The following is a 26,769-nucleotide window of genomic DNA, read 5'->3' on the forward strand; positions in this document are numbered from 1 at the left end:
TTTTTGGAAAAAAACCACTGAATTGTCATAGTGATTGCACATTAAAATTTACAATGAATATTAGCTAGAATAATCACAGGGATAAAAGGAACGGGCCAATCTGATAAAATTTGAAATCTGTACAAATTTAAACAATACTCCCATTAAATTTCAAGTCTAGATCTCTAAAAATACAATTCTATGAAAAGCCCAGCGGAGCGGGCGAGTAACAGCTAGTATATATATATATATATATATATATATATATATATATATATATATATATATATATATATATATATATATATGTATATATATACATACATATATAAACTTTTGAACCATATGTATTTTCTGAATCAGTTCGACGAGCTGAGTGAGGAAATAGCAAAATTTTCCAAAAGTTGCGTCATGAGAACTAATACAATATTTAGATTTCTATGAAATCTACTAAAAGAAGAAAACTGGACAGCTGTAGTAGCCTACGCGCAGCGTCTCTTGAAAGAAAAAATCGCAGAAAGGGATTAGAAACCAGTAATAACAAGAAGTAGGTGTCGTGAGGCACAACATGGACTGGATTAAAGTAATGCTAACGCGGTCCTGATCCAGTCTTCCCTGTAACATATATAGGGAAACGAGAAAGGAGGATGTTTAGTCGGTATTGTTGCAAAATAATATTGTCTTTTGAGTCCGACATACCCAGGCACCAACACCTAGTCCTGGCAACAACACCAAGTCCTGGCATACGTAAACGTATTTTACCTCCTCTATAAAAAAAAAAAAAAAAAAAAAAAAAAACCCACACACGGAGGGTAGCTCTGTTCGCATCCGTAGGTTCTGCTTTCACACCCTACACGTGGTCTCTGAGTAGTGCCAAATGAACAACACAAACAACAATATGAAAATGTCACAGAACGTTCAAACATTTTCTACAGTACAGGGGTTGGATACTTCAGTGCCGGTGAGGGAAGGCGTGCAAACGGGCTTGAACTTATCGTTATCAAGCCACCGTTACGACAGCGGGGTGGACCTCATGGCTCTGCTGTCTGGAAATGCTACAGGGAGTACGAAAACAGTCCCGATGGCAGAAGATTGACAGCCAATGAAAGTTCCTCCAACAAGTGGAGGACCTTTTGCTCCCGTGACTATTAAAACCTACCAAGGAAGGATTAACTCTGCACCGACCGCCACCGGCCAACAGTCGCCAATGGAGAGGCTCAGTAGCAAGATCGAAGAGTTAGCCGATTTCATAAAAGACAAGAAGAATCTCCATCATGTGATCAGAAAATTGGTTACGTCTATTGGTACGGCATATAGGCTGACCAAAAAATCACCAACGACGTCAGCGACAACCACCTAAACATCTTTGTCGATGACTACAAAACCACAGCCACTTTTGGTCACTTCTGAGAAACTGCCACAGAAAAGAAAGGACAACAACAAGAAGAGGCAGCTTTCTACGCCTAGCCTTTCCTCAGCAAGTGACAATCCAGCACAGAAAAAGACTGCCCGAGAGGATACCCGGATGAAATCGACTTGGCAAAAAAAGAAAAAGGAAGAAGAACACGAAACAGTGGGTCCCCCTACTAAAGCTCAAAGACAACCAAGTGAAGGCGGCTCTAAAAAACCGAGGAGGAGGAAGACAAAAACAAAGGCTGTTCTGGTCCAACCAGTAGAAGGCCGAACATATGCCGATCTCCTATAGGAAATCAAAGCCAAGGTAAACCCTGTCAAGACGAGCGTAGACTTAAAGTCTATAAAACAGACAAAGCAAGGAGGTGTTCTCCTCGAAATGGCTCGAAAGACCAAAGATAGCAGTATTTTTACAGAAGCGATAAATTCAGCTACTGCTAATATTGGTAAGGTCATTACGCTATCACCAATAACAACGATCGATATCCTCGACTTAGATGAAATCTCCACTGAGGGCGACGTCCGCGAAGTACTTAAACGTGAATTCGCTGACAGTCTGGAGATCAAACGGATAAATCTGACAAACCCCACATCACGAGGCAATCGAGCAGTTTTCTGCGAGATAAACGAGGCCAGCGCGATCAAGGCCCTTTACAAGGCTTGTATAAAGATCAGCTGGGTCAACTGCCGTATACGCCCAGTTACAAAAGTAACCTGCTACTTCAAGTGTCTTGGGTTTGGACACCAAATACGGCAGTGTGCGGGACCAGATAGAAGCAGGTGTTGCTACAAATGTGGCGGAGAAAACCACAAATCCGTAAGCTGCACGGAGAAGCCAAAATGCTTCCTTTGTACTCCAGACAAAGATGCCCAGGATAGCCTATGCGTAATTTCTGGCACTGGAGCTTGCAAGGCATTCCGCATCGACCGACAGTCGGAGCGATCGAGAAAGTCATGAATACAGCAACACAAGCATGGTCATGTAGCCTCAAAGCTCGGAAAGTATGTCTTCTCCTCACGCTAGACGTCAAAAACGCATTTAACTGCGCGAATTGGGGAGACATTTGAGACGCTCTGGAGCACAAGTTTGACGTGGAGCCAGTGAATCTGGCACTAGTCGACAACTATCTTGACGCAAGAAAGCTCCTAGTGAAAACTACTGAAGGCCCACAAGAATAAGCCATAACGGTTGGCGTGCCGCAAGGCTCAATAATGAGGCTCGATCTATGGAACGCGGACTACGACGAGCTTCTTGAAATCCCGTTGCCAGAGTAAGAAGAACTAAAGGGCTTTACAGATGACGTTGCAGCTACGATAATAGTAGACAGCGTAAAAGAAGCTGAACTACGTAGAAGAAGTTCAGGAAACCATTGACGCCGCCGAGACTTGGCTTGATAAACACCACCTGAAACTTGCTAAACAAAAAACCAAGATGGTCGTTTTGACACGTCAAAAATGGTTTCCAAAACCATTCGCTGTAGACATGGGAGGAACAACACTGACGTCAACAAGGATCCTGCGCTATCTAGGGGTAATGATAGTGTTACGTCCGGGCGACGATAACACAATTAATTCGAACAGTTCCATAAATTTGAGACTAATCACCGAAGATTATGTGTCTCGGGAGGCGGGAACCGCACCTATAGGTAACTGCACGCGGGATTCGACGCGACACAAGAAATCACGAAATTAGAGTAATTTTTAGGGGATTCGACATAATTGTCGTATTCTCCTTGGGGTAGGTCAGGGCACGAGCGAATAAAATCATAAACGAGGTTAAGATAAAATCGACGCAGAAAGAGGAACACTAATACCTGCTTGAAGGTCGAACTTGTGTGTCGTTGAGCCCTTGTCCGGGTACCTGGTGCCGAGTATTGTGGGGCTACTGGTCGAAAGGCAACTACTGGTGAGTAATTAAAGTGAACTATCGTAATAGGTGATCAGGGTTTCGTTACAAATGAATCAACTTACAATTATTGGGTGAATTGCGATTTTATTAAAATAAAAGAGTTAAAATTTAGTAACAATCACTGACTGGTTGACTGGTTGGTAACTTATGTTAATTGAAATCTCTACTGGTCACTTGACCTTACAATATTAATGGCTTCGACGAGGAAGAACAACTTATGATGTTCAATGCCTTGGGAGTTACGGTAAATGAATGAAAAAGATAGCAGACCATGGTACTCTAATGCGTTTATGAGTTTTCTTTCTATTATCCGGATGCCGATCGCAACTAGTTTGAATTCGTTTGTATATATTTTAAATCACTATGGTTTTATGCCCGTGAATCAGTGCATTATTTGCTTAGCTGAGGCTTCTCGCGAGTGGTACCGATATGTATTGTAGCGGCTTATTTCCCTGCTTATCTCCACGAATAAATTCTTATCGTGGGACCTTTCTATTCCGATAGTGAAACTTGCCGTTTCCGAATAAAACATTCGTGGTTCTAATGATAACGAACGCTGTGCCGAATATTTTTAGTCTTGTGCTTTTTTTTGTTCTTATTCCCAGTTTAGTGATTGTTTATTTAGGGTACATGAGATACCGTGACGTACACTCACGTAAGTATTTTTGGGTTTTGAGATCTTTTCTCTGATAAATGTTTCTTAGGCGATTGTCAAACCATAATGATTTTTTAATTTCAACTAACACATAACCGCACGCAGCTGTTCTAGAGTTATTTATTCGAGAATTGAAATATCTTTTGTTTAAATTATTTTCTCGATCCGAAGAATTGTTTGAATAACTATTTTTGAACGTGAATTGATTACTTAAGCCGACAACTTGTCAACCAATATAATATAGAACATAAGAATAATTAACCGTTTTTGTCTTTATACAATTAAATTGATTTATTACTCTCTTATTAATAATATTTATTCTATTAAAGCCGATGGCTTGTCTATTGAATTTGGGCACTCGGTAAATTCAATTAAATAAATATTTAAAGTAAGAAAAATATCACGGACCATTACACTGATTACCGACTTCCCGATGAGTTCCGCCCTAGCTTCCGCGGCTAGGGTTTTTATACTCGCAGATCCGCCATGATCACACACACACACACACACACACACACACACACACACACACACACACACACACACACACACACACACACACACACACACACACACACACACACACACACACCTGCGGCAGAGGACAAACTGCTACCAGGCGCGTCTCCCCGTAGCGGATGGGAGAACGTTCGCTGTCCTTGGATGACACTAGGTCTCTTAGATGATAAGATACAGAGGGTAGGAGCCAAATAAAATACGCTCCCGTGGACAAACCCCCCTCCCCTTTAATAGGTTGGTCACACTAACTGACCTAGCAAGACGATCGTTCCATGCTGTAACTCACTGGGAGTGTCCGGAACCCGTGTCGATTATTTCCGACGATGCAGGCTACGGCTGATGTGAGCTTGCTCTGCCGAGGTGTAAGTTGCAGTAGCGGATCAGGAGCCAGCCACTTCGGGCCTTGATCAGGAAGTACGCAGTGAGTGTTAGAGATCGGAATCTCCACCGCCCCGAGCGAGTCTAGTCCGTCCGTGTATTCCGGGACTGGCTAAGTGTCGGCTAGGCCTCAGGGAACTGGGATAGGAGTACTATCTCTGAGGGTACACCCGTTCCTAGTTATGACAACCCGCTCCACTCCGTACGATGCGCTGGTGAATCAAAAAGTATGAGTAATTTACAGGAAACAAACAAGAGTGAAAACAGGCTTCATGCCCAATAAGCAGCGATTGAAGCAAGCGCTGAAATGAAGAGAACGCAAGCGCTGGAGCGCCTCGAAAATCTGACCATTGAGCTGCAAGAGTTTGTCCAAACTAAGGTCAATATCCACAAGGAGATAAAGACCAAGACAACCAGTGTAGTCAATGCTCTTGGAAGATTCAAGAATCTGGACGAGGAATGGCAGTCATCTCGACGACGCATTCAAACTGAAGTTGAGACGGAAGAAGCAATGGACACTGCATACTCATTTTCAAAGTTCAGGTAAAAAATGATGCGTAACTTAGTTTAGACTAGACTTGACTAGACTAAGGTATGAAACATCTCAGTACTACTTTGTTGCATTAATTTTTTTCTATAATTCTTATTAATTCGCCAAGCAATTCAATAGTAAGCTAAAAAATTTAAGAAAAAATCAAAAACTTTTTGTAATTTTCGACGTTCTGGTCAAAGAAGACGCGTAACTTTGTCTAGACTAGACTGAGGTAAGAAACATCTTTATACTTTTTTGTTGCAATCATTTTTTACTATGATTATCATCGATCCATCGAGCAATTGAATTGGAAGCTTTAAAATTTGATAAAAAATTAGGAAAACGGTTGATCCTGAAGGCTATCCCTGCAACTTCCTGCAAATTCTATACCTAAACACTTGAAATTGCATTTATGACGTTTTCGAGCTCTTCGAGCTCATAAATACAATTTATGTATTATTTTAAGCTCTCCGAGCTCAAAAAAATAGCTTTTGTATCCTTTTGAGCTCTTCGAGCTCAAAAGTTTGATGGAAGTTTGATAAAACACTATTTTTTTAATTTTCAAATCGCGATAACTTTTGAATGAATGAACCGATTTTCACGCGGTTGAAGGCATTCGACGCAGTTTTTTAAGCTTCATAAAAAAATCTTCGTTTATATGGACAGAGTAAAAAATTCCAGAGTAATTCCGAAAAAACGCGTTTTTCGGTTTTCTTTCGTCAACGATAACTTACGAAAGAATCAAACAATTTTGACTAGACTGACGGCGATCAACGTGGTTTTTTAATGTTAAGAGCTGATTAGTTTTTCAAATTGATCGGTAAAGCCGTTGTAGATTTTTTGCGATTTCTCAAAATCTATTGGTCCAAATCGTTCTAAAGTTATACAAGGTTTAAATACATCCACACACACACACACCTACATACATACATACATACAGACACCATTGCAGGAATAGTCAGGGAAGCTTCCTAGGACCTCGAAACGTCGACATCGAGATTCGATGAAAACTCGATTTTCGTAAAACGGGGTGAAAACAATAACTTCCCGATTTTTGAAAATCTTCGATTTTCTTAGCGGAAAGTTAAAAATTAAAAATTTTTAGTAATTTTCCTAGTTCTGATCAAAGATGACGCGTAACTTTGTCTAGGCTAGACTCAGGTATAAAACATCTTAGTACTTTTTTGTTGCAATTATTTTTCTCTATAATTTTTATTGATTTGCCAAGCAATTTAATTGTCAGCTAAAAAATTTGAGAATAAATTAAAAATTTTTAGTAATTTTCCACGTTCTGATCAAAGATAACGCGTAACTTTATCTAGGCTTGACTGAGGTAAGAAAAATCTTAATATTACTATGTTGCAATTATTATTATCTATAATTCTTATAAATTTACCAAGCAATTCAATCGTCAAAAATTTGATGAAAAATCAAAAATTGATACTCATTTTCAAAGATCTGGTCAAAGATGATGCGTAATATTCTCTAGGCTTGACTTAGGCATGAAACATTTCAGTACTTTTTCGTTGCAATCATTTTTTACTATAATTATCATCGATCCATCTAGCAATTTCATTGAAAGCATAAAGATTTGATAAAAAATTAAGAATTTTTAGTAATTTTCCTAGTTCTAATCGAAGAAGACGCGTAACTTTGTCTAGACTAGACTAAGGTGAAAACCATTTTAATACTTTTTTGTTGCAAAAACTTTTTTATATAATTCTTATTGATTTGCCAAGGAATTCAATTGTCAGCTAAATAATATAAAGAAATATTTAAAATAAATACTCATTGTCAAAGTCCTGGTCAAAGATGATGCGTAACTTTGTCTAGGCTAGATTCAGTTATGAAATATCACAGTTCTTTTTTTTTGCAATTATTTTTCGCTATAATTATTGTTGATCCATCGAGCAATTTAATTGTCAGCTAAGAAATTTGATGAAAAATTTTAAATTTTTAGTAATTTTCCGAATTATGATCAAAGATGCTACGTAACTTTGTCTAGACTAGACTGAGGTAAGAAACATCTCAATACTTTTTTGTTGCAATTATTTTTCTCTATAATGCATATTAATTCGCAAAGCAATTCAATTATCAGTTAATAAATTTGATAAAAAATTTGAAAAATTTTACTAATTTATTCAATTCTGGTCAAAGATGCCGCGTAACTTTGTCTAGACTAGACGAAGGTAAGAAACATCCCAATACTTTTTTGTTGCTTTTAATTTTAACTATATTTATTATTAATTCATCGAGCAATTTTATTGGGAGCTTAAAGATTTGATAAAAAATTAAAAATATTTAGTAATTTTCCTAGATCTGATCAATGATGCTACGTAGCATTGTCTACGCTAGACTAAGGTAAGAACCATCTACGTACTTTTCTGTTGCAATTATTTTTTTCTATAATTCTTATAAATTCACCAAGCAATTCAATTATCAGCTAAGAAATTTGATGAAAAATTTAAAATTGATACTCATTTTCAAAGTTATGGTCAAAGATGACGCGTAATTTTCTCTAGACTAGACTCAGGCATAAAACATGTCAGTAATTTTTTGTTGCATTTATTTTTCATTATAATCCTCATTAATTAACGAAGTAATTTAATTGTCAGCTAGGAAATTTGATGAAAAATTTTAAATTTTTAGTAATTTTCCACGTTCTGGTCAAAGATGACGCGTAACTTTGTCTAGAATAGACTGAGGTAAGAAAATCTCAATACTTTTATGTTGCTTTCATTTTCTCTATAATTTTTATTAATTTTCCAAGCAATTCAATTGTCAGCTAAAAAATTTGATAAAAAATTTGAAAAATTTTACTCATTTTAAAAGTTCTGGTTAAAGATGGCGCGTAATTTTCTCTAGGCTTGACTGAGGTAAGAAAAATCTTAATATTACTATGTTGCAATTATTATTATCTATAATTCTTATAAATTTACCAAGCAATTCAATCGTCAAAAATTTGATGAAAAATCAAAATTGATACTCATTTTCAAAGATCTGGTCAAAGATGATGCGTAATATTCTCTAGGCTTGACTTAGGCATGAAACATTTCAGTACTTTTTCGTTGCAATCATTTTTACTATAATTATCATCGATCCATCTAGCAATTTCATTGAAAGCATAAAGATTTGATAAAAAATTAAGAATTTTTAGTAATTTTCCTAGTTCTAATCGAAGAAGACGCGTAACTTTGTCTAGACTAGACTAAGGTGAAAACCATTTTAATACTTTTTTGTTGCAAAAACTTTTTTATATAATTCTTATTGATTTGCCAAGGAATTCAATTGTCAGCTAAATAATATAAAGAAATATTTAAAATAAATACTCATTGTCAAAGTCCTGGTCAAAGATGATGCGTAACTTTGTCTAGGCTAGATTCAGTTATGAAATATCACAGTTCTTTTTTTTTGCAATTATTTTTCGCTATAATTATTGTTGATCCATCGAGCAATTTAATTGTCAGCTAAGAAATTTGATGAAAAATTTTAAATTTTTAGTAATTTTCCGAATTATGATCAAAGATGCTACGTAACTTTGTCTAGACTAGACTGAGGTAAGAAACATCTCAATACTTTTTTGTTGCAATTATTTTTCTCTATAATGCATATTAATTCGCAAAGCAATTCAATTATCAGTTAATAAATTTGATAAAAAATTTGAAAAATTTTACTAATTTATTCAATTCTGGTCAAAGATGCCGCGTAACTTTGTCTAGACTAGACGAAGGTAAGAAACATCCCAATACTTTTTTGTTGCTTTTAATTTTAACTATATTTATTATTAATTCATCGAGCAATTTTATTGGGAGCTTAAAGATTTGATAAAAAATTAAAAATATTTAGTAATTTTCCTAGATCTGATCAATGATGCTACGTAGCATTGTCTACGCTAGACTAAGGTAAGAACCATCTACGTACTTTTCTGTTGCAATTATTTTTTTCTATAATTCTTATAAATTCACCAAGCAATTCAATTATCAGCTAAGAAATTTGATGAAAAATTTAAAATTGATACTCATTTTCAAAGTTATGGTCAAAGATGACGCGTAATTTTCTCTAGACTAGACTCAGGCATAAAACATGTCAGTAATTTTTTGTTGCATTTATTTTTCATTATAATCCTCATTAATTAACGAAGTAATTTAATTGTCAGCTAGGAAATTTGATGAAAAATTTTAAATTTTTAGTAATTTTCCACGTTCTGGTCAAAGATGACGCGTAACTTTGTCTAGAATAGACTGAGGTAAGACAAATCTCAATACTTTTATGATTCTTTCATATAAGAATCATATTCTATAATTTTTATTAATTTTCCAAGCAATTCAATTGTCAGCTAAAAAATTTGATAAAAAATTTGAAAAATTTTACTCATTTTAAAAGTTCTGGTTAAAGATGGCGCGTAATTTTCTCTAGGCTAGAATGAGGCATGAAACATCTAAGTACTTTTTTGTTGCAATTATTTTTTTTATAATTCTTATCAATTCGCCAAGCAATTAAATTTTCAACTAAAAAATTCGATGAAAAATTTAAAATTTGAGAATTTTTCTTCGTTCTGATTAAAGATGCCGCGTAACTTTGTCCAGGCTTGACAAAGGCTTTGGTTAGGCTAGACTCAGGCATGAAACATATCAGTCCTTTTTTGTTGCAATTATTTTTCTCTATGATTCTTATTGATTCGCCGAGTAATTCAATTATCAGCTAAAAAATTTGATGGAAAATTTACAATTTTAACTGATATATATTAATTTTGGTCTGAGATCTGTGTAACTTTTTCTACGCTACTTGAGGTTAAAAATATCTCAGTACATTTTCTTCCGATTATTTTTCTCTATGATTTCCATTAATCCACCGAGCAATTAGTTGTCAGCTAAAAAATTTGATAAAAAATTCACAATTTTTACTGATTTACTCGATTCGGGCCAGATATGCTGAATAACTTTGTCTAGACTAGACTGTGGTAAGAAACATCTTAGTACTTTTTTGTGACGATTATTTATCTTCATAATTCTCTTTAATTAGCCAAGCAATTTAACTGTCAGCTAAAAAATTTAAGACAAAATTAAAAATTTTCAGTAATTTTCCAATTTCTGATCAAAGTTGCCGCGTAACTTTGTCTAGGTTTGTCTGAGGTAAAAACACCTATGTAATTTTTTGTTGCAATTGCTTTTCTCTATAATTCTCCATAATTTGCACAGCAATTTAATTGTAAACTTAAAAATTTGATAAAAAATTCACAATTTTTACTGATTAATTCAATTCTGGTCAAAGATGCCGGGTTACTTTATCTAGGCTCAACTGAGTAAGGAACATCTCGGTATTTTTTTCGTTGAAATATTTATCCATTAGAGGAGCAGTCTCATTGTTAGCTGGAAATTCGAAACTTGTTTTGAATATGTCTGATTTTTTTCGATTTTTCTAATACATACATTTTACAGGGTGAACTTAAAATTTTTAAATCTCTTTTTTAACTTCCCGCTAAGAAAATTGAAAATTTTCAAAAATCGGGAAGTTATTGTTTTTACCCCGTTTTTCGAAAATCGAGTTTTCATCAGATTTCGACGATTTGAGGTCCTAGAAAGCTTCCCCGACTATTCCCGCGATGGTGTCTGTATATCTGTATGTATGGGTGTGTGTGTGTGTGTGTGTGTGTGTGTGTGTGTGTGTGTGTGTGTGTGTGTGTGTGTGTGTGTGTGTGTGTGTGTGTGTGTGTGTGTGTATGTATGTAAACCTCTCATAACTTTCGAACAGCTTGACCGATTTGATCGCGGTTGGTGCCATTCGAAAGGGTTTGACTAAACTTAGATTTTGAATACAAGTTGGACTGATTCGGATTAATAGATTTTGAGAAATCTTAAAAAAACTGCGAAAAAAATTTTTTCCAAATGTGGTTTTTTTTTAATAACTTTCAAATGGCTTGACCGATCAATTCCAAAAACTGATTAGCTCTTAACATCAAAAAACCACGTCGATCGCCATCAATCTGGTCAAAATCGGTTGATTCGTTCGTGAGTTATCGTTGACGAAAGAAATCGAAAAAAAGGGTTTTTTTTTCGAATTACACTGAAACTTCCGGTCTTATCAATTTGTGTTTAAAGATTTATTATAGAATTTGAAAAGTTGCGCCGAATGCCGCCAACCGCGTGAAAATCAGTTCATTCATTCAAAAGTTATTGCGGTTTGAAAATTCAAAAAATAGTGTTTTATTAAACTTCTATCAGACTTTTGAGCTCGAAGAGCTTAAAACTACACGAAAATTATATTTTTGAGCTCTTCGAGCTCAAAAACGTAATAAGTGCAATTTTTAGCGCTTAATTACGAAAGTAGCGGGAAGTTGCAGGGATGGCCTTCAGAGTCAACTGTTTTCCTAATTTTTTAATGAGTGTTTAACTTCTTGCTGCAAAATATATATCTTCAATTTCAAGTATACGTGTCAAAAACTTAAATAATTACGAAGGACTGAATGAAATTCTAATGTTCTATTTCCATTTAAAATTGAAGCTATCGCAAGATTTACGATAACATTAAAATTAAAAGACTTTTATAACTTTTATTTTTTTTCTCGTAGGAACTCCTGTGAGTTTCATGAATGTTTTCCAAAATAAATTATTTATCAGTGCGCATCAAATCATTCTCATCAATTTTTTTTTCCTTTGGATAATATTAATTATCTCTAACCGTCACACCTCATTTCGTGTTTTGTCGCAAACTCTCCAAGATGGAGAATTTCCGTAATTATTTATTCTTCTTAAACTATTCAGGAACCAGGATCAGGAATTCTTAATTTAAAATAAAACACTCCGTGTTGGGGTGAATAATTATAATAATTTATTCCCCAATGGGAGAAAACTCTAGCAATTACTAGAGAAAAACTCCTCGAAGATAGATATAGTCGTGTATGATATGAATAAGTGTGTGTATGTAAGTGAAACAATTGCACTAGGTGTACAATAAGGGTGAGAAAGGATCTCAGCCGCTATTAGGTTGTTGAGGTCAACCGGTACCTGTTAATGATCCGAGAGGATCTGAAGATTTTGATCCGAGAAGATCAATGTGCGTTTGATCTGAAAAGATCGATTCAATTGATCCGAGAGGATCGAACGTATTTATGATTTGAAACAATAAATTGATTAGTTAAATTGAGATGAAATAGATTTTAATTAGTCAATTTGAATTATTTCGTGATTATAACTATTTTTAATTCATTTTGATTAATTATGCATTATTCGCGAGAATTTAAATAAATTGCAATATTTGATGATTATAACGTGAGAAGCACTAAGTTCAATATTTTTAATATAAGTTAAATTGTGTATTATGAAGCTAAATTTATTCGAAATCTAATTAATTATTATTCATTACTGAAGAATTTGAAGTTAAATTAATATTTAAAGGTGATGAAATTACGCGTCTTATTACCCGGCGTGTAAGTTAAAACAATGGCCACGACGCCACACCAAAGTACTGCGTCACAACTATCAAAAGTGTTTAAATTTAATTACGATGAATTTATATTATTTTCACGATAAAGAATACGACTTTAATTAACTAGATGAGTTACTTTAATATCAGAATGGATGTATTACTATGTAATTGTTCACAATGAAAAACACAGAATAAAATGAAATTAAGCGTTAGCGAGGCTAGCGGGTATATTGTGTCGGTTACAGGTCCCAAACACAACTGAACTTCGCACATGGCGTCTCGCGCCTCGTGCTTCGTACCGGCCGGGCTTCTTCCCGCTAGCTCATGGTGTGTAGGTGCAGCAGCCATTACAAAACGTGTTATTGGACATGTTCGCGGAGAACAGTCATAGAAATGACTCTTGTTGAGTCTCGAGTATGGTTAAGCTTTTGGTATAGTTATGAGAGTCGGGGTGACCAACTCTCTTTTGCCTTGGCGGCAAAACAGGTATAGTTATGAGAGTCGGGGTGACCAACTCTCTTTTGCCTTGGCGGCAAAACATTTCGTTTGTTTTTGTCATTAACATTAACTTAACTACACATTATATTGTTAGTTATTGTAATTAGCTTTAGTTCAATCATTGACATATCATCACCAATCTTGTGACTTCCTTGTGATATAGCTTTTAATTGGTATGTTTATATTAGCAATCATGATTTTTACATATTTTACTCTAATATCTAAATCGAAGTTCGAAGCAACATAGTTTAAAAGATATAAAATATTTTAAATGATCCTAGATTTCTAATAAATTCAGCATCAATTTTCAATCAATCATTCGAAGTTTTTCTAAACATGGTCTAATGATTCAAATAAGTGAGTCCTGTATGCTGAATGATAGATTGAAATTATTTTTAGTTTTGGTTCAAATCATCAGATTTTGACAGTTGTCGATGATAAAAGATTTTCATTTGCTCTTTGAGGTTTTCATGGTAATTAAGTTTTGTCTAGTCATATTTTTTTCAGGTATTTTGAATAAAAAATTTCTCATTATCATTAGTAATCTGAAGGTAATTTCTCATTCACATTATTTAAATAAAATATGACTAGATTGACAAGACTAAATTGGCATACAAAACCTCTTTAATGAATAAATAAAATTGGTCAACAAATGATAAAACAAAACATTTCATTTACTTTCAATTTATTCAGTGACACATTAAAAAAATATTTAAGCGGTGCAATATTTTTTTCTTCTCTATGTGGAATTAATGATAAATCATTCTAAAGTTCATGATTAATTGGTAATAAAATTCGCAAATGACTTAAAATTTGAATTACATTGAAATCGACAAAATTTTTTTTGCATAGGATCATTACTTCGTGGCTCTATAACAAAAAAATTGTTTTATGTGACACTCATTAAAATAATTATTTTATTAAATGTTAGATTATACCACCTTTGGCAGAGAAGTGGGAACGGATTGCTGTTACCTTGCATCTGCCCCAAAAAATGTTTACTCTTCATGAAACCTACGTCAGATGTAATCATTGTGATACGCCGCTAAGGTCTATAAGAACCAAAGATATAACTCGTCATATCAAAACTGCTAGACATCGGTACAATGCTGGTCTTCAAGGAATTGTTGCAGTGTCAAGTCAAGATGCAGAAGATGCATGTACTCTGCGCACTAGCACATTTTATTATGATTTAGCGGAAGCTTTGCTTGCTGCTAATATTCCTCCTGAAAAATTAAACAATCGCACCTTTTGTCAGTTCTTAGGGAATTATACAAGAAAAAAAATTCCAGATGCATCAACGTTACGAAAAACGTATCTTGATGTTATCCACGAAGTCAAGTTAACAAAAATTCGCGAAGAAATCGGTGAAAATTTTATATATTTGATTGTCGATGAAACCACCGATTGTTACGAGGTGGGGAGAATGATTAAAAGCTGCGTCATACTACAATGATCATTTTAATGACATTTTACCTGTTATCGAAGCCTTGGTTCCAGATGCTCGAAAAGTCTGCCACGCGCAATCTTTATAGCGAAAACCTGGACTTCGAAGGCAATTATAGATTTATTCATGGAAAATTCGGCGTTATTAGTAACTTCTATTCAGAATTTGGAGACAAGAGGACTTGCGTTACACGAGTCTCTAAACATTGTTGTGACTGCTTCTTCAAGATAAGGCTATTCCAGAAATAATTCGAGAGAAGCTCATCAAAGTTCTTCGAAAAAATAAGGGGTTTTCACGCACACTCATGGATATTTTTCAACGGCTTGAAGGAGATGAAGACGCTGTGTTACCGGCATTATGGACCAGAGAAAACGTTGAGAAGCGTATGCACCAATCACTTCCTGTGATGTGGAGCGGTCGTTTTCATCTGTGAAAAATATTGACCAAAAGAATCGCAGTGCGTTTTTGGTCAAAAATTTGGCAAAAACTGTGATAATAAATTATAATCAAGCATAACTTGCTTTTGAATTTTCATATGTATTATCATAATTGTGTATTATGCGGACTTACATCTACGTAAATATAGTATGTTGTTACTAGTCATGTTTATGTCGCTTATTTACCTTGTTTATACAAGAAAATTAATTAAATTGAATTATAGAAATAATTTTGAAAAACTTTATTGTCTTGTTTTAAGTACGAAAAATTCTTTTGATAGGAAATTTCTATTGGCTTTAATATAGCTTGAATTATTGCTCCAGTGCTCCAAGATGATGTCCTATTTTCAACGGTTGAGAGTGGTCTTTACAAGTCGCTTGTGATCTCGCTCGCAGGTATGCTTGTGATCTCGATCACAGTCATGCTCGTGATCTCGTTCTCGGCCATGCTCGTGATTGCGCTCGTGATCGCGATTATGATCGCACTCGTGATCGTGCTCATGATCGTGCTCGTGAAAGTGCTCGTGATCGCGCTCGTGATCATGCTCATGATCGCGTTCGTGATCGTGCTCATGATTACGCTGGAGATCTTGCTCATGACCACGCTGGCAATCGCGCTCGTGATCGTGCTGGCGTTCGTGCTCATGATCGTGCTCGTGATCACGCTGGCGGTCGTGCTCATGATCGCGCTAGCGGTCATGCTCGTGATCTCGCTGACAGTCGTGCTCGTGATCGCACTCGTGATCGCACTCGTGATCACACTAGCAGTCGTGCGCGTAATCGCACTCGCAGTCGTGCTCGTGGTTGCGCTCGTAATCGTGCTCATGATCGCACTCGCAGTCGTGCTCGTGGTCACGCTGGCGGTCGTGCTCATAATCACGCTCGTGATCGCGCTCGTGATCGTGCTAGAGATCTTATTGGCGATCGCGCTTGTGATGGAACTCGTAGTCGTGCTCGTGATCGTGCTCGTAATCTCGCTCGCGATGAAACTCATGATCGTGCTCGTGATCATGTTCGTGATCACGTTCGTGATCGTGCTAGTGATCTCACTGGTGGTCATGCTAGTGAACTCACTGGCAGTCGTGCGCGTGATCGCGTTCGTGATCGTGCTCATGATCACGCTGGTGGTCGTGCGCGTGATCGCACTCGCAATCGTGCTCGTGATTGTGCTTATGATCGCGCTGGTACTCGTACACAAATTGATGAGAATTATAGAAGAATATAATCAGAACAAGAAAATACTGAAATGTTCTTTACCTCAGTCTAGCTTAGACAGAGTTATGCAGCATCTGTGACTCGAATTGGATACATCAGTTAAAATTGTAAATTTTAACAGGAAAATTACAAAAAATTTTCAATTTTTTATCAAATCTTTAAGCTTTCAATTAAATTAGTCGATAGATTAATGGAATTTCAGCGACAAAAAAAAACAACAAAAAAGTATTGGAATGTTTCTTACCTTCTCTTAGCCTAGACAAAGTTACGCGGAATCTTAGACCAGAATCGAAGAAATGAGTAAAATTTTTCAAATCATTTATTGAACTTTTTAGCTGACAATTAAATTGCTTGGCAAATTCATAAGAATTATAGTGGAAAATAATCGCAACATTAAAGTATGAAGATTTTTCGTACCTCAGTCAAGCCTAGACAAAGAAACGTGTCATCTTTGACCAGAACGTGGAAAATTACTAAAAATTTTTAATTTATTCTCACATTTTTTAGCTGAAAATTGAATTGCTTGGCGAAGTAATAAAAGATAGAAAAAGATGAAAGCAACATAATAGTGTTCATGTTTTTCTTTTCACAGTGAAGCCTTAACAAAGTTACGCGTCATTTTTGACCAGAACGTAAAAAATTATGAAAAATTCTGAATTATTCATCAAATTTTTTTGCTGACAATTAAACTTCCCGCAGATTTATGAGAATTATAAGCAATATTTTTTCATCAAAAAAGTACTTAAGTGTTTGATACCTGAGTCTACCCTAGACAAAGTTACGCGTCATCTTTAATCAGAACTAGGAAAATTACTAAAAATTTTCAATTTTTCAACAAATCTTTAAGCTTCCAATTAAATTGCTCGATGGAGCGATGATAATTATAGTAAAAAATGATTGCAACAAAAACGTACTGAGATGTTTTATAACTCAGTCTAGCCTAGACAAAGTTACGCGTCATCTTTGATCGGAATTGAAGAAATGAGTGAAATTTTCCAAGTTTTTTAGCTGACAATTGAATTGCTTGGCAAATTAACAAGAATTATAGAGAATAATAATTGCAACAAAAAAGTACTGAGATGTTTCATACCTCAGATTTATGAGAATTATAAGAAATATTTTCTCAACAAAACAGTACTTTAGTGTTTCATACCTGAGTCTAGCCTAGACAAAGTTACGCGTCATCTTTAATCAGAACTTTGAAAATGAGTATCAATTTTAAATTTTTCATCAAAATTTTTAGCTGACAATTGAATTGCTTCGTGATTTAATAAGAATTATGGAGAAAAATAATTGCAATAAAAAAGTACTGAGATGTTTTATACCTCAGTCTAGCCTAGACATAGTTACGCGTCATCTTTGATCAGAACTAGGAAAATTACTAAAAATTTAAAATTTTTTCTCAAATTTTTTAGATGACAATTGAAATGGTCGGCGAATTAATTATAATTATAGCAAAAAATAAATGCAATAAAAAAGTACTGAGATGTTTTATACCTCATTCTAGCCTAGACAAAGTTACGCGTCATCTTTGATCAGAACTAGGAAAATTACTAAAAATTTTCAATTTTTTATCAAATCTTTAAGCTTTCAATTCAATTACCCGATGGGTCGATGATAATTATAGTGAAAAATGATTGCAACAAAAAAGTACTAAGATGTTTCATACCTCAGTCTAGCCTAGACAAAGTTACGCGGCATTTTTGACCAGAACGAGGAAAATTACTGAAAATTTTAAATTTACTCTCAAATTTTTTAGCTGACAATTAAATTGCTTGGCGTATCAATAAGAATTATAGAGAAAAATAATTGCAAAAGAAAGTACTGAGATGTTTTTTACCTCAGTACAGCCTAGACAAAGTTACGCGTCATCTATGATCAGAACTAGGAAAATTACTAAAAATTTTCAATTTTTTATCAAATCTTTAAGCTTTTAATTCAATTACCCGATGGGTCGATGATAATTATAGTAAAAAATGATTGCAACAAACAAGTACTGAGATGTTTCATACCTCAGTCTAGCCTAGACAAAGTTACGCGTCTTCTTTGACCAGAACGTGGAAAATTACAAAAAATTTCTAATTTTTTCTCAAATTTTTTAGCTGACTATTGAATTGCTTGGAAAATTAATAAGAATTATAGAAAAAAATTAATGCAACAAAGTAGTACTGAGATGTTTTATACTCTAGTCTAGTCTAAACTAAGTTACGCATCATTTTTGACCTGAATTGAAGAAATGAGTAAAATTTAAAATTTTTTATCAAATTGTTTAGCTGACATTTGGATTGCTTGGTGAATTAATAAGAATTATAGAAGAAAATAATTGCAACAAAAAAGTACTGAGATGGTTCTTACCTCAGTCTAGACTAGACAAAGTTACGCGGCATCTTCGACCAGAATTGAAGAAATGAGTAAAATTTTTCAAATTTTTTATTAAATTTCTTAGCTGACAATTGAATTGCTCGGCGAATTAATAAAAATTATAGAGAAAAATGAAAGCAACATAAAAGTATTGAGATTTTTCTTACCTCAGTCTAGTCTAGACAAAGTTACGGGTCATCTTTGACCAGAACATGGAAAATTACTAAAAATTTGAAATTTTTCCTCAAATTTCGAGCTGACAATTAAATTACTTGGTTAATTAATAAGAATTATAGTGAAAAATCAATGCAACAATAAATTACTGACATGTTTTATGCCTGAATCTAGCCTAGAGAAAATTACGCGTCATCTTTAACCAGAACTTTGAAAATGAGTATCAATTTTAAGGGAGTATTCTACTATAGAGGCATGAATTTCGCTCAGTTTTAGAAGCGCTGTACGAAGGAAACAAAAAATATTTTTATAATCAATTTTTTTATCATTCGTTTATTGATATTTTATTATTGCATAAAAAAATTATTAAAAAAAAAAATTAAAATTGACAAAGTTATGAGCAGTGAAAGTGGGGGGGGGGGGGGTCAAAAAAAAAGAGGGTGTCCTGGCGTGCATTATTCCAACCCTCCTGGTGATCTGAAACATAAAAAACAGACGGATTCTTAATTATTATAGATGCCGCTATTGTATAACCTTTGGATACGTTAAAAAGAATATTTTTTTTTTAAATGGCGGCAGTTTGAAAAAAAAATTTTTTTTTTCATATTTTTTTAACAATTCCGAATTTTTTAAAAATACTAAATGAGAAGTTATAGTTTTGGGCAGAGTTCACGAGATGAAGCGACGTATAGAGAACATCCTCTTCAAATTTGGAGTAAATCAGTTTATTAGAACTTGAGATATCCTTACCGCCAGCTCAAAAAAAGTAGTTCCGAGAAAAACGCGTTCAAAGTTTTGAGACAAGTTTTCGACAATTTTACTTGTAGAATGGTACAGAATACTTACATATTTTTAATCGGCGATTCCTGCTCCATATAAGAATCCTTCTTTTACTTCAAAATGCTCATTCTCCGATGTTCTCTTGTGAAGACGTGCAGTTCTACCCTCCTATGACGCCTCTGAAGTCCGGAGTTTTGAGCGCTCGATACGCACTTCGTCCCGTCTCGCTGCAAAAGCATTAGCTTCTGATCCAATCGTGATTCCCATAACATCTAAGATTTTTAATATAGGTATAAAACCTTCTTTAAAAATACTAACTGCGAAGAAAGTGGCAATTTTAATTGTCTTCGGTCCAGCGTGAATGTGCTTCGGAGCAAAAGTCCAAATTAACGAATTCAAAGATTCGTTATTATTTTGGGTTTCAGAACCCAAACATCGTTCCAATAAAGAATCAGCTGATAAACTTTCATAAATTGGTTTTATTACTTCTAAAACTTTGTCATTTAGAGGAGGATTTTTGTGGTCAAATTCGTCAATAGTGCCGTCTTCTATTGCCTTCTAATACTTGCATCAACTAGATGAACAATTCATGTGCTGAGGATTTTCGTTAGTTGAAATTTTATGAAAGTAGGTTGCCCACACATCTCTCTTCATATCTTCAATAGAATCTGGATTTTGACGAATTGCCAAACCATAATATAAAGACAATTCATTGATAAGCTTATCAGTGAGTTTACCAGCGCCTTTGTCACCAATACCTTTATTATCTTTCTTTGCTTTACGTAACCGTGAAACCATACGTTTTTGAACATGCCCATTACACTTCTTTTTTTCTACTACCGGGTTATCATTGTAGGGGTTAATATCAAGAATGCCCTTGAAAGTTTTTGAGTCACCATCTCCGATATATCGGATATATTTGGCATTATGCTTAGTTTCCGACCTCCCAAACATTTCAACAACCGCGTCAACTTCCATTTTTCCGGCGCTTCCTTTATGATTTATAGTGCAGACTTCTTCATGCTCTTTATACCAATCTAGATAAGCTTCGATGTCATCATTTTTTTTGTGTTTCCATACATTACACCTTTGACAAAAACTTGATTTGACTATCGTATCAACAACTTTTTTACTGTACTTGCCGACGAGCGTAGTAACACCAAAGAGAGAATTGAAGCCTCATTTTTTCCACGTGCCATCGCCGGAAACAGTCAAATGATTAGGATTAGCTTGAGGATCAGACTCTAATATTAATTCCTTTTCTTCTCTTACTGCTTTTGAAATAATTTGATCGTAAACTGCTGAAGCGGCCGTGTGTAAATTGTCAAGGCAACTATAATATGTACGAATAGTCAAGCCTTGACAGATGTCCATTATGCTACAAATTATGTTTATTCCTTCTCTTCCAACTCCTAGCAATCTCATAGCTGCTACAATTCTTCGATTTACTTCGAATGCTTTATTTATAAAAGGCGATGATTGAATATATCGTACTTGCTCACACTCACATTGTAAAGCAATTTTAAACCCTAACCCACGAGCAGCTGCACGACTAAATTTTATCTCTTTCTTACATGTTGAACACAGGATCAACGTCGAAAGCGTGGTAAAAACAGAAAAAAATTCTAAAATACAATAACCGTAATTGTTATTGACTATAACTTCCTCATCCTGCGAATGTTTTAATTTTGCTGCAGATGCACTAGTGAAACTGGTTTCTTCTTCTACAGTAAATTGATTACCGGAAAATTTCCTCTTTTTTGATCTGCATGGCCGTGCAGAACTAAATTTTGAAGATTTTACATCCATTATACTGTAAATAAATTCACAATTCGCAATTTACCAAATAATTTTCACTTGAATAATTTTAAACACGTTGTCAGCACTTCCACTCAGTACGAAGGTTAGCTCAAAACTAACTTAAAATGAAACTAAAAGGAGAATACTCCAACAAAACAAGTTTCTATGTCCTTTAATTAAATATAGATTTAAAAGGAATACTATACAATAGAAAGGGACATAAATAGGAACTCGGGAACGCCTACCGTCTTTTGTTAACTTGTAGCGGTCGGACCGGAACTGATGCTACGTCACTAAAACGGCTATAACTCATGAAATAATAGGAATTTTGAAAAATCCTTTCAATGACATATTTTTGAATATCTAAACTTTGAAAACATGAAAAAAAAAATTTTCGATTTTTTCAAAATTCTACAGTAGAATACTCCCTTAAATTTTTCATCAAATTTTTTAGCTGACAATTGAATTGCTTGGTGAATTTATAAGAATTATAGAGAATAATAATTGCAACATAAAAGTATTGAGATTTTTCTTACCTCAGTCAAGCCTAGACAAAGTTACGTGTCATCTTTGACCAGAACGTCGAAAATTACAAAAAATGTAAAGTTTTTTAGCTGACTTTTGAATTGCTTGGCGAATTAATAAGAAATATAGAAAAAAATTAATGCAACAAAAAAGTACTGACAAGGGGAGGATACGACCTTGGGGAAACGGATTTGGATAATCTTTGACGCAGTGATAGTACACCATGTGGGTATACTACCTCTGAAATACTAAAGTGCAATACTCAAAAATGGCTGAGAAAAACGCACTCAAAGTTTACTCAGCACTATAATATATTAATAGGTGAATAATTGATACATTAAATTATTTTTTAATAAAATATTTTTTTATTTTCAACTTCATTTCTATAAATTATCTACGGTGTATATCATGAGATATTTGTAATTCATGAATAATTCTTATAACTTTCATATTCATTATAAGTTTAACTGAAAAATATATACCTGCGCCAGACAATAAGAAGGGTCGAATATGGTATGAGGGTACAATAATTCTTGTCCTCGAGTTATTGTAAACTGTACATCGATTCGAGCTCTGTTGGCCCACCGGAAGAATAGTCATGTTGTTGCCCTTGAACCTATGTTAGTCCCACCACTTTTTCAGAAGCTTGACTATAGCAGTTAGTTTCTGAATTTCGACACGAACAGACGTATTTGTGCAGTGAAATTTACTTTAAAAATTGTTTTATAATTTATAAAATGTCATCAAGCGAAGCCAGTTCTTCTCATGGAGATGAAAACACTCCTGATACATCCTTACATAGTGATTTATCGAAGCAACGGCTAAAAGATGGAGTAGTGTATTATGAAGGTTTACTTCTTGAAAGTGATTTAATTGCAAAAACATCTTCTGACACTCTATCTGAAGATGCTATGTTGATTGGTAGAGAATTATATGATAATACGTTAGATATGTTAAATAAAAAGAAGTTCGTAAGCGATCAAGAATTGATTCATGCTCAAGAAGAATGCCCAGACGGAAATTTTGAAGCAGTAGAAGATAATTCAGTTGATGACTATGTTCCAGATGAAAAAAAAAAAAAAACAAAAAATGATGGATTATATTCCTCTGGAATATAAAATTAAAGTTTTAAACATAGCAAAAGCTCACCCTTCATGGAAACTAGAGACATTACAAAAAAATAGATGTAGTCATTTGAAGAGAATGGATCATTTGAAAGTATGGGAAAAAGATGTTGAACATGGTGGAACTAAATTTGATAAATATCATGTGATTGATTCTTGGACGTATGACCGCTTCGTCGAGGCAAGACAAAATTATCAACAAGTGACTACACGAAATTTGCAGCAATGGGCTTTAGCTGCAGCCAGCCAGTTTCCTAATCTTCAATTTACAGCGTCCGACCCATGGGTAAAAAAATTTAAACAAAGACACAACATTCGTCAACGCAAAATTACAAAATTTGTAACAGACAAAGAAGTTCACACCATGCCAGAAATTATCACCTCTGCAGAAATGTTTCGCATTCAAACAAAACAATTGATATCTAACTTCGATAGTGACTTCGTTATTAATACAGATCAAACAGGTATATAAATTTTATAACGGTAAACTAATTATTTTTTATTCCATTATTAAATTTAATCGAAGTTAATCATTAGATTTTTTAAAATTCATATTTTCAGGATGTCAATACCAATCAATGTTTAATAGGACACTGACGGAAAAAGGAAGCAAAACAGTGTTTGCAAAAGTACAAGACATGACCAAGGTGTCACACCCATATACTGCACAATATAGCATAACATTATCTGGAAAATTACTACCACATGTTTTTATTTGTTTGCAAGAGCCTACAGGTGATTTTGGGCCAAGAATAAAGAAAAACGTAGAAGAATATTTAAAAAAATACAAAAATGTTATTGTCACATCATCAAAATCAGGAAAACTGACAACTACTCTCTATAAAAATTTTCTAGAGAAATATTTAATGCCATATGTTCAAAAAAATAAATTTCTTTTAATTATTGACTCGTGGACAGGACAAGTGAAGCCAGAATTATATGATGAAATATTTCAGGATGATAAAAAAATGCCTACATGCACATTTAAAGTTATACCTCCAAAATGTACTCCGTTAGTTCAACCATGTGATGTCTATTTCTATAGACAAGTGAAAAATTTTATCAAACGATTGCAAAGTACCGCTGAACTTCTAGACAAGAATTATGAAATTCATTCCCGAGAGGATTGCATAAAAATTCATTCGATTATTCATCACCAATTGTCAGCGCCAATATTTTGAGACATGATGGAATATGCCTGGTTCGCCAGCGGGCTTTGTGACACAAGAAATTTTTTTACTAATGTCAATGATGGGTGTTTCTCATTAGACCGTTTAAAAATACCGTGTCATTGTAAAAAAGCAGCATTTATTTGTTGTTCTTGGTGTAGAAAAACTTTTTGTTTTGAATGTTTTTATCATAAGTATCACTCAGGATCATGTAATAATATCTCATAATACGTAATTATAAAATATTGCTTTAATTAATTAAAAAAATGTATAATTTTCCATTTAATTTCGACTTATTATTTGTTTGTACCACCGCAGATAATTTATAGAAATGAAGTTTAAAATTGAAAAATTTTTTATTAAAGAATAATTTAATGTATCAATTATTTACCTATTAATATATTATAGTGCTGGGTAAACTTTAACTGCGTTTTTCTCAGCCATTTTTGAGTATTGCACTTTAGTATTTCAGAGGTAGTATACCCACATAGTGTACTACCACTACGTCAAAGATTATCAAAATCGGTTTCCCCAAGATCGTATCCTCCCCTTATGAGATCTTTCATACTTTAGTCTAGTCTAAACAAAATTACGCATCATCTTTGACCTCAACTTGGAAAATGAGTATCAATTTTAAATTTTTCATTAAATTTTTTAGCTGATAATTGAATTGCTTGGTGAATTTATAAGAATTATAGAGAAAAATAATTGCAACATAAAAGTATTGAGATTTTTCTTACCTCAGTCAAGCCTAGACAAAGTTACGTGTCATCTTTGACCAGAACGTCGAAAATTACAAAAAACGTAAAGTTTTTTAGCTGACTTTTGAATTGCTTGGTGAATTCATAAGAATTATAGAGAAAAATACAGTTAAAACCGTTTACAGCGACTTCGCTCAAAGCGACTTCGCTCAAAGCTGGTTATTACGACGAAATTTTTAAGTCCCGTCTCTATTACATATAAAATTCTCAAGCCGAAAACCGCTTATAACAACATTGTTTATGGCGACAAATCGTTTATAGCAACCGAATTCACAGTACTTATAGTAGTAAACTCATAGTAAAATGCATTGGTTATAGTGTCTGATAAATACTTTCATTCGTTTTGCAGTAAATATACATAGAATGTCATCAAATTCTTGTGTAGCTTTAAATTAATGAGAATCACAATTTTCATTTTAGTTAATGGTCTTGCATGTTGTAGAAAACAATTTCGTTACAATCTTAGAATAATTCTCCGACAAAGTAACTGAGTATTTTCAAAAATAATTATGTTATTGAATCTACATTATTAAATGTAGTCGGGTGCCCAATTTTAAAACACAGTAACTGACAATTTTAAGATTTTCTAAAATATTTTTTGTCAATAAAAAATTTGCGCGCCTAATTGATAAAAAATTTGATTTATGAATAGAAAATACTTGAATATAAATATTTTTAAGAAAAAATACTTGGAATTAAGGTCTAAAAGTTATAAAAAATGCAGCAATACTAACAAAAAAAGGTCATTCGGCAGCCGAAATGGAAGTAGATTTCATGATGAATAATAAAAATACTACTAGGGTTACATACGAAAAAAAAAAAAAAAATAAATTTCTGTCTGATTAAACAACAATGACGTCAAAACGAATGCAAAAGTAAAATTTCATTAAATCTGTCTGAGAAAGTAGGTGATTTTTGGCCTAGACTGATAATGAGGTGCACAAATTAAAGCTTATTTAATAAGCTTTCAGATACCATTTATAGAATTTTGATAAGATATCGTGTTCAATTGTAATTGCACGAAAATACGGTAAAAGTGAAAATTTTTGCGATTTTTGAAAATTTTTGAATTGCTATTATTCCTAAACTATTTAATTTGGAGAAATAAATAAGTAGACAAATTGAAGCTTATTAAATAAGCTTTCAAATGCAATTTACAGAAATCCGATAGGATGTCGCGTTCCATTGTTATTGCACGGAAATACGGTAAAAGTGAAAATTTTTTTCGATTTTTAAAAATTTCTAATTGCTCTCATTTCTAAACTAATCGACAGATTTGGCTCATCTTAGAACTTAACCTCGGAAATCGTCCTAAGAATAAGTATGTTACGTTTTATTGAGATCCGTATAGAATTACGAGAGTTAGAGAAGAGACAATGCCGATTATATCGTATATATATATATATATATATATATATATATATATATATATATATATATATATATATATATATATATATATATATATATAAATACATACATATATAAACTTTTAAACCATATGCATTTTCTGAATCCGCTTGACGAGCTGAGTCGAAATATAGCAAAATTTTTCAAAAGTTCCGTCATGAGGACCAATGCAATAGTTAGATTTCTATGAAATCTACTAAAAATCAGGTATAATAATTTTGCAGTTACTGTTTTTTAAAATTGGGCAGCTGTAGTATT

General features: G+C 33.8%; 1 protein-coding gene and 1 long non-coding RNA gene across 2 annotated transcripts; one reads left to right on the top strand and one right to left on the bottom strand.

Moving 5' to 3' along the window:
* Window positions 1-1,771: 1,771 nt before the first annotated feature.
* Window positions 1,772-2,350, top strand: LOC123267974. The gene has a single exon (XM_044732858.1). The coding sequence runs from the start codon at window positions 1,772-1,774 to the stop codon at window positions 2,348-2,350; it is 579 nt and encodes a 192-aa protein (XP_044588793.1).
* Window positions 2,351-19,348: 16,998 nt separating this feature from the next.
* Window positions 19,349-21,517, bottom strand: LOC123268135. Its single transcript, XR_006510166.1, has 3 exons — window positions 21,297-21,517; window positions 19,789-19,808; window positions 19,349-19,419 (listed from the first exon to the last, which is right to left on the bottom strand). It is a non-coding gene; the product is annotated as an uncharacterized LOC123268135 (long non-coding RNA).
* Window positions 21,518-26,769: the final 5,252 nt, after the last annotated feature.

Source organism: Cotesia glomerata, linkage group LG6 (genome assembly GCF_020080835.1).
Source record: "Cotesia glomerata isolate CgM1 linkage group LG6, MPM_Cglom_v2.3, whole genome shotgun sequence".
Classification (NCBI taxonomy): domain Eukaryota; kingdom Metazoa; phylum Arthropoda; class Insecta; order Hymenoptera; family Braconidae; genus Cotesia; species Cotesia glomerata.

Bases quoted from the DNA above. Each gene is read 5' to 3' on its own strand.
- LOC123267974 (XM_044732858.1), top strand. From the start codon at position 1,772: ATGGCTCGAAAGACCAAAGATAGCAGTATTTTTACAGAAGCGATAAAT.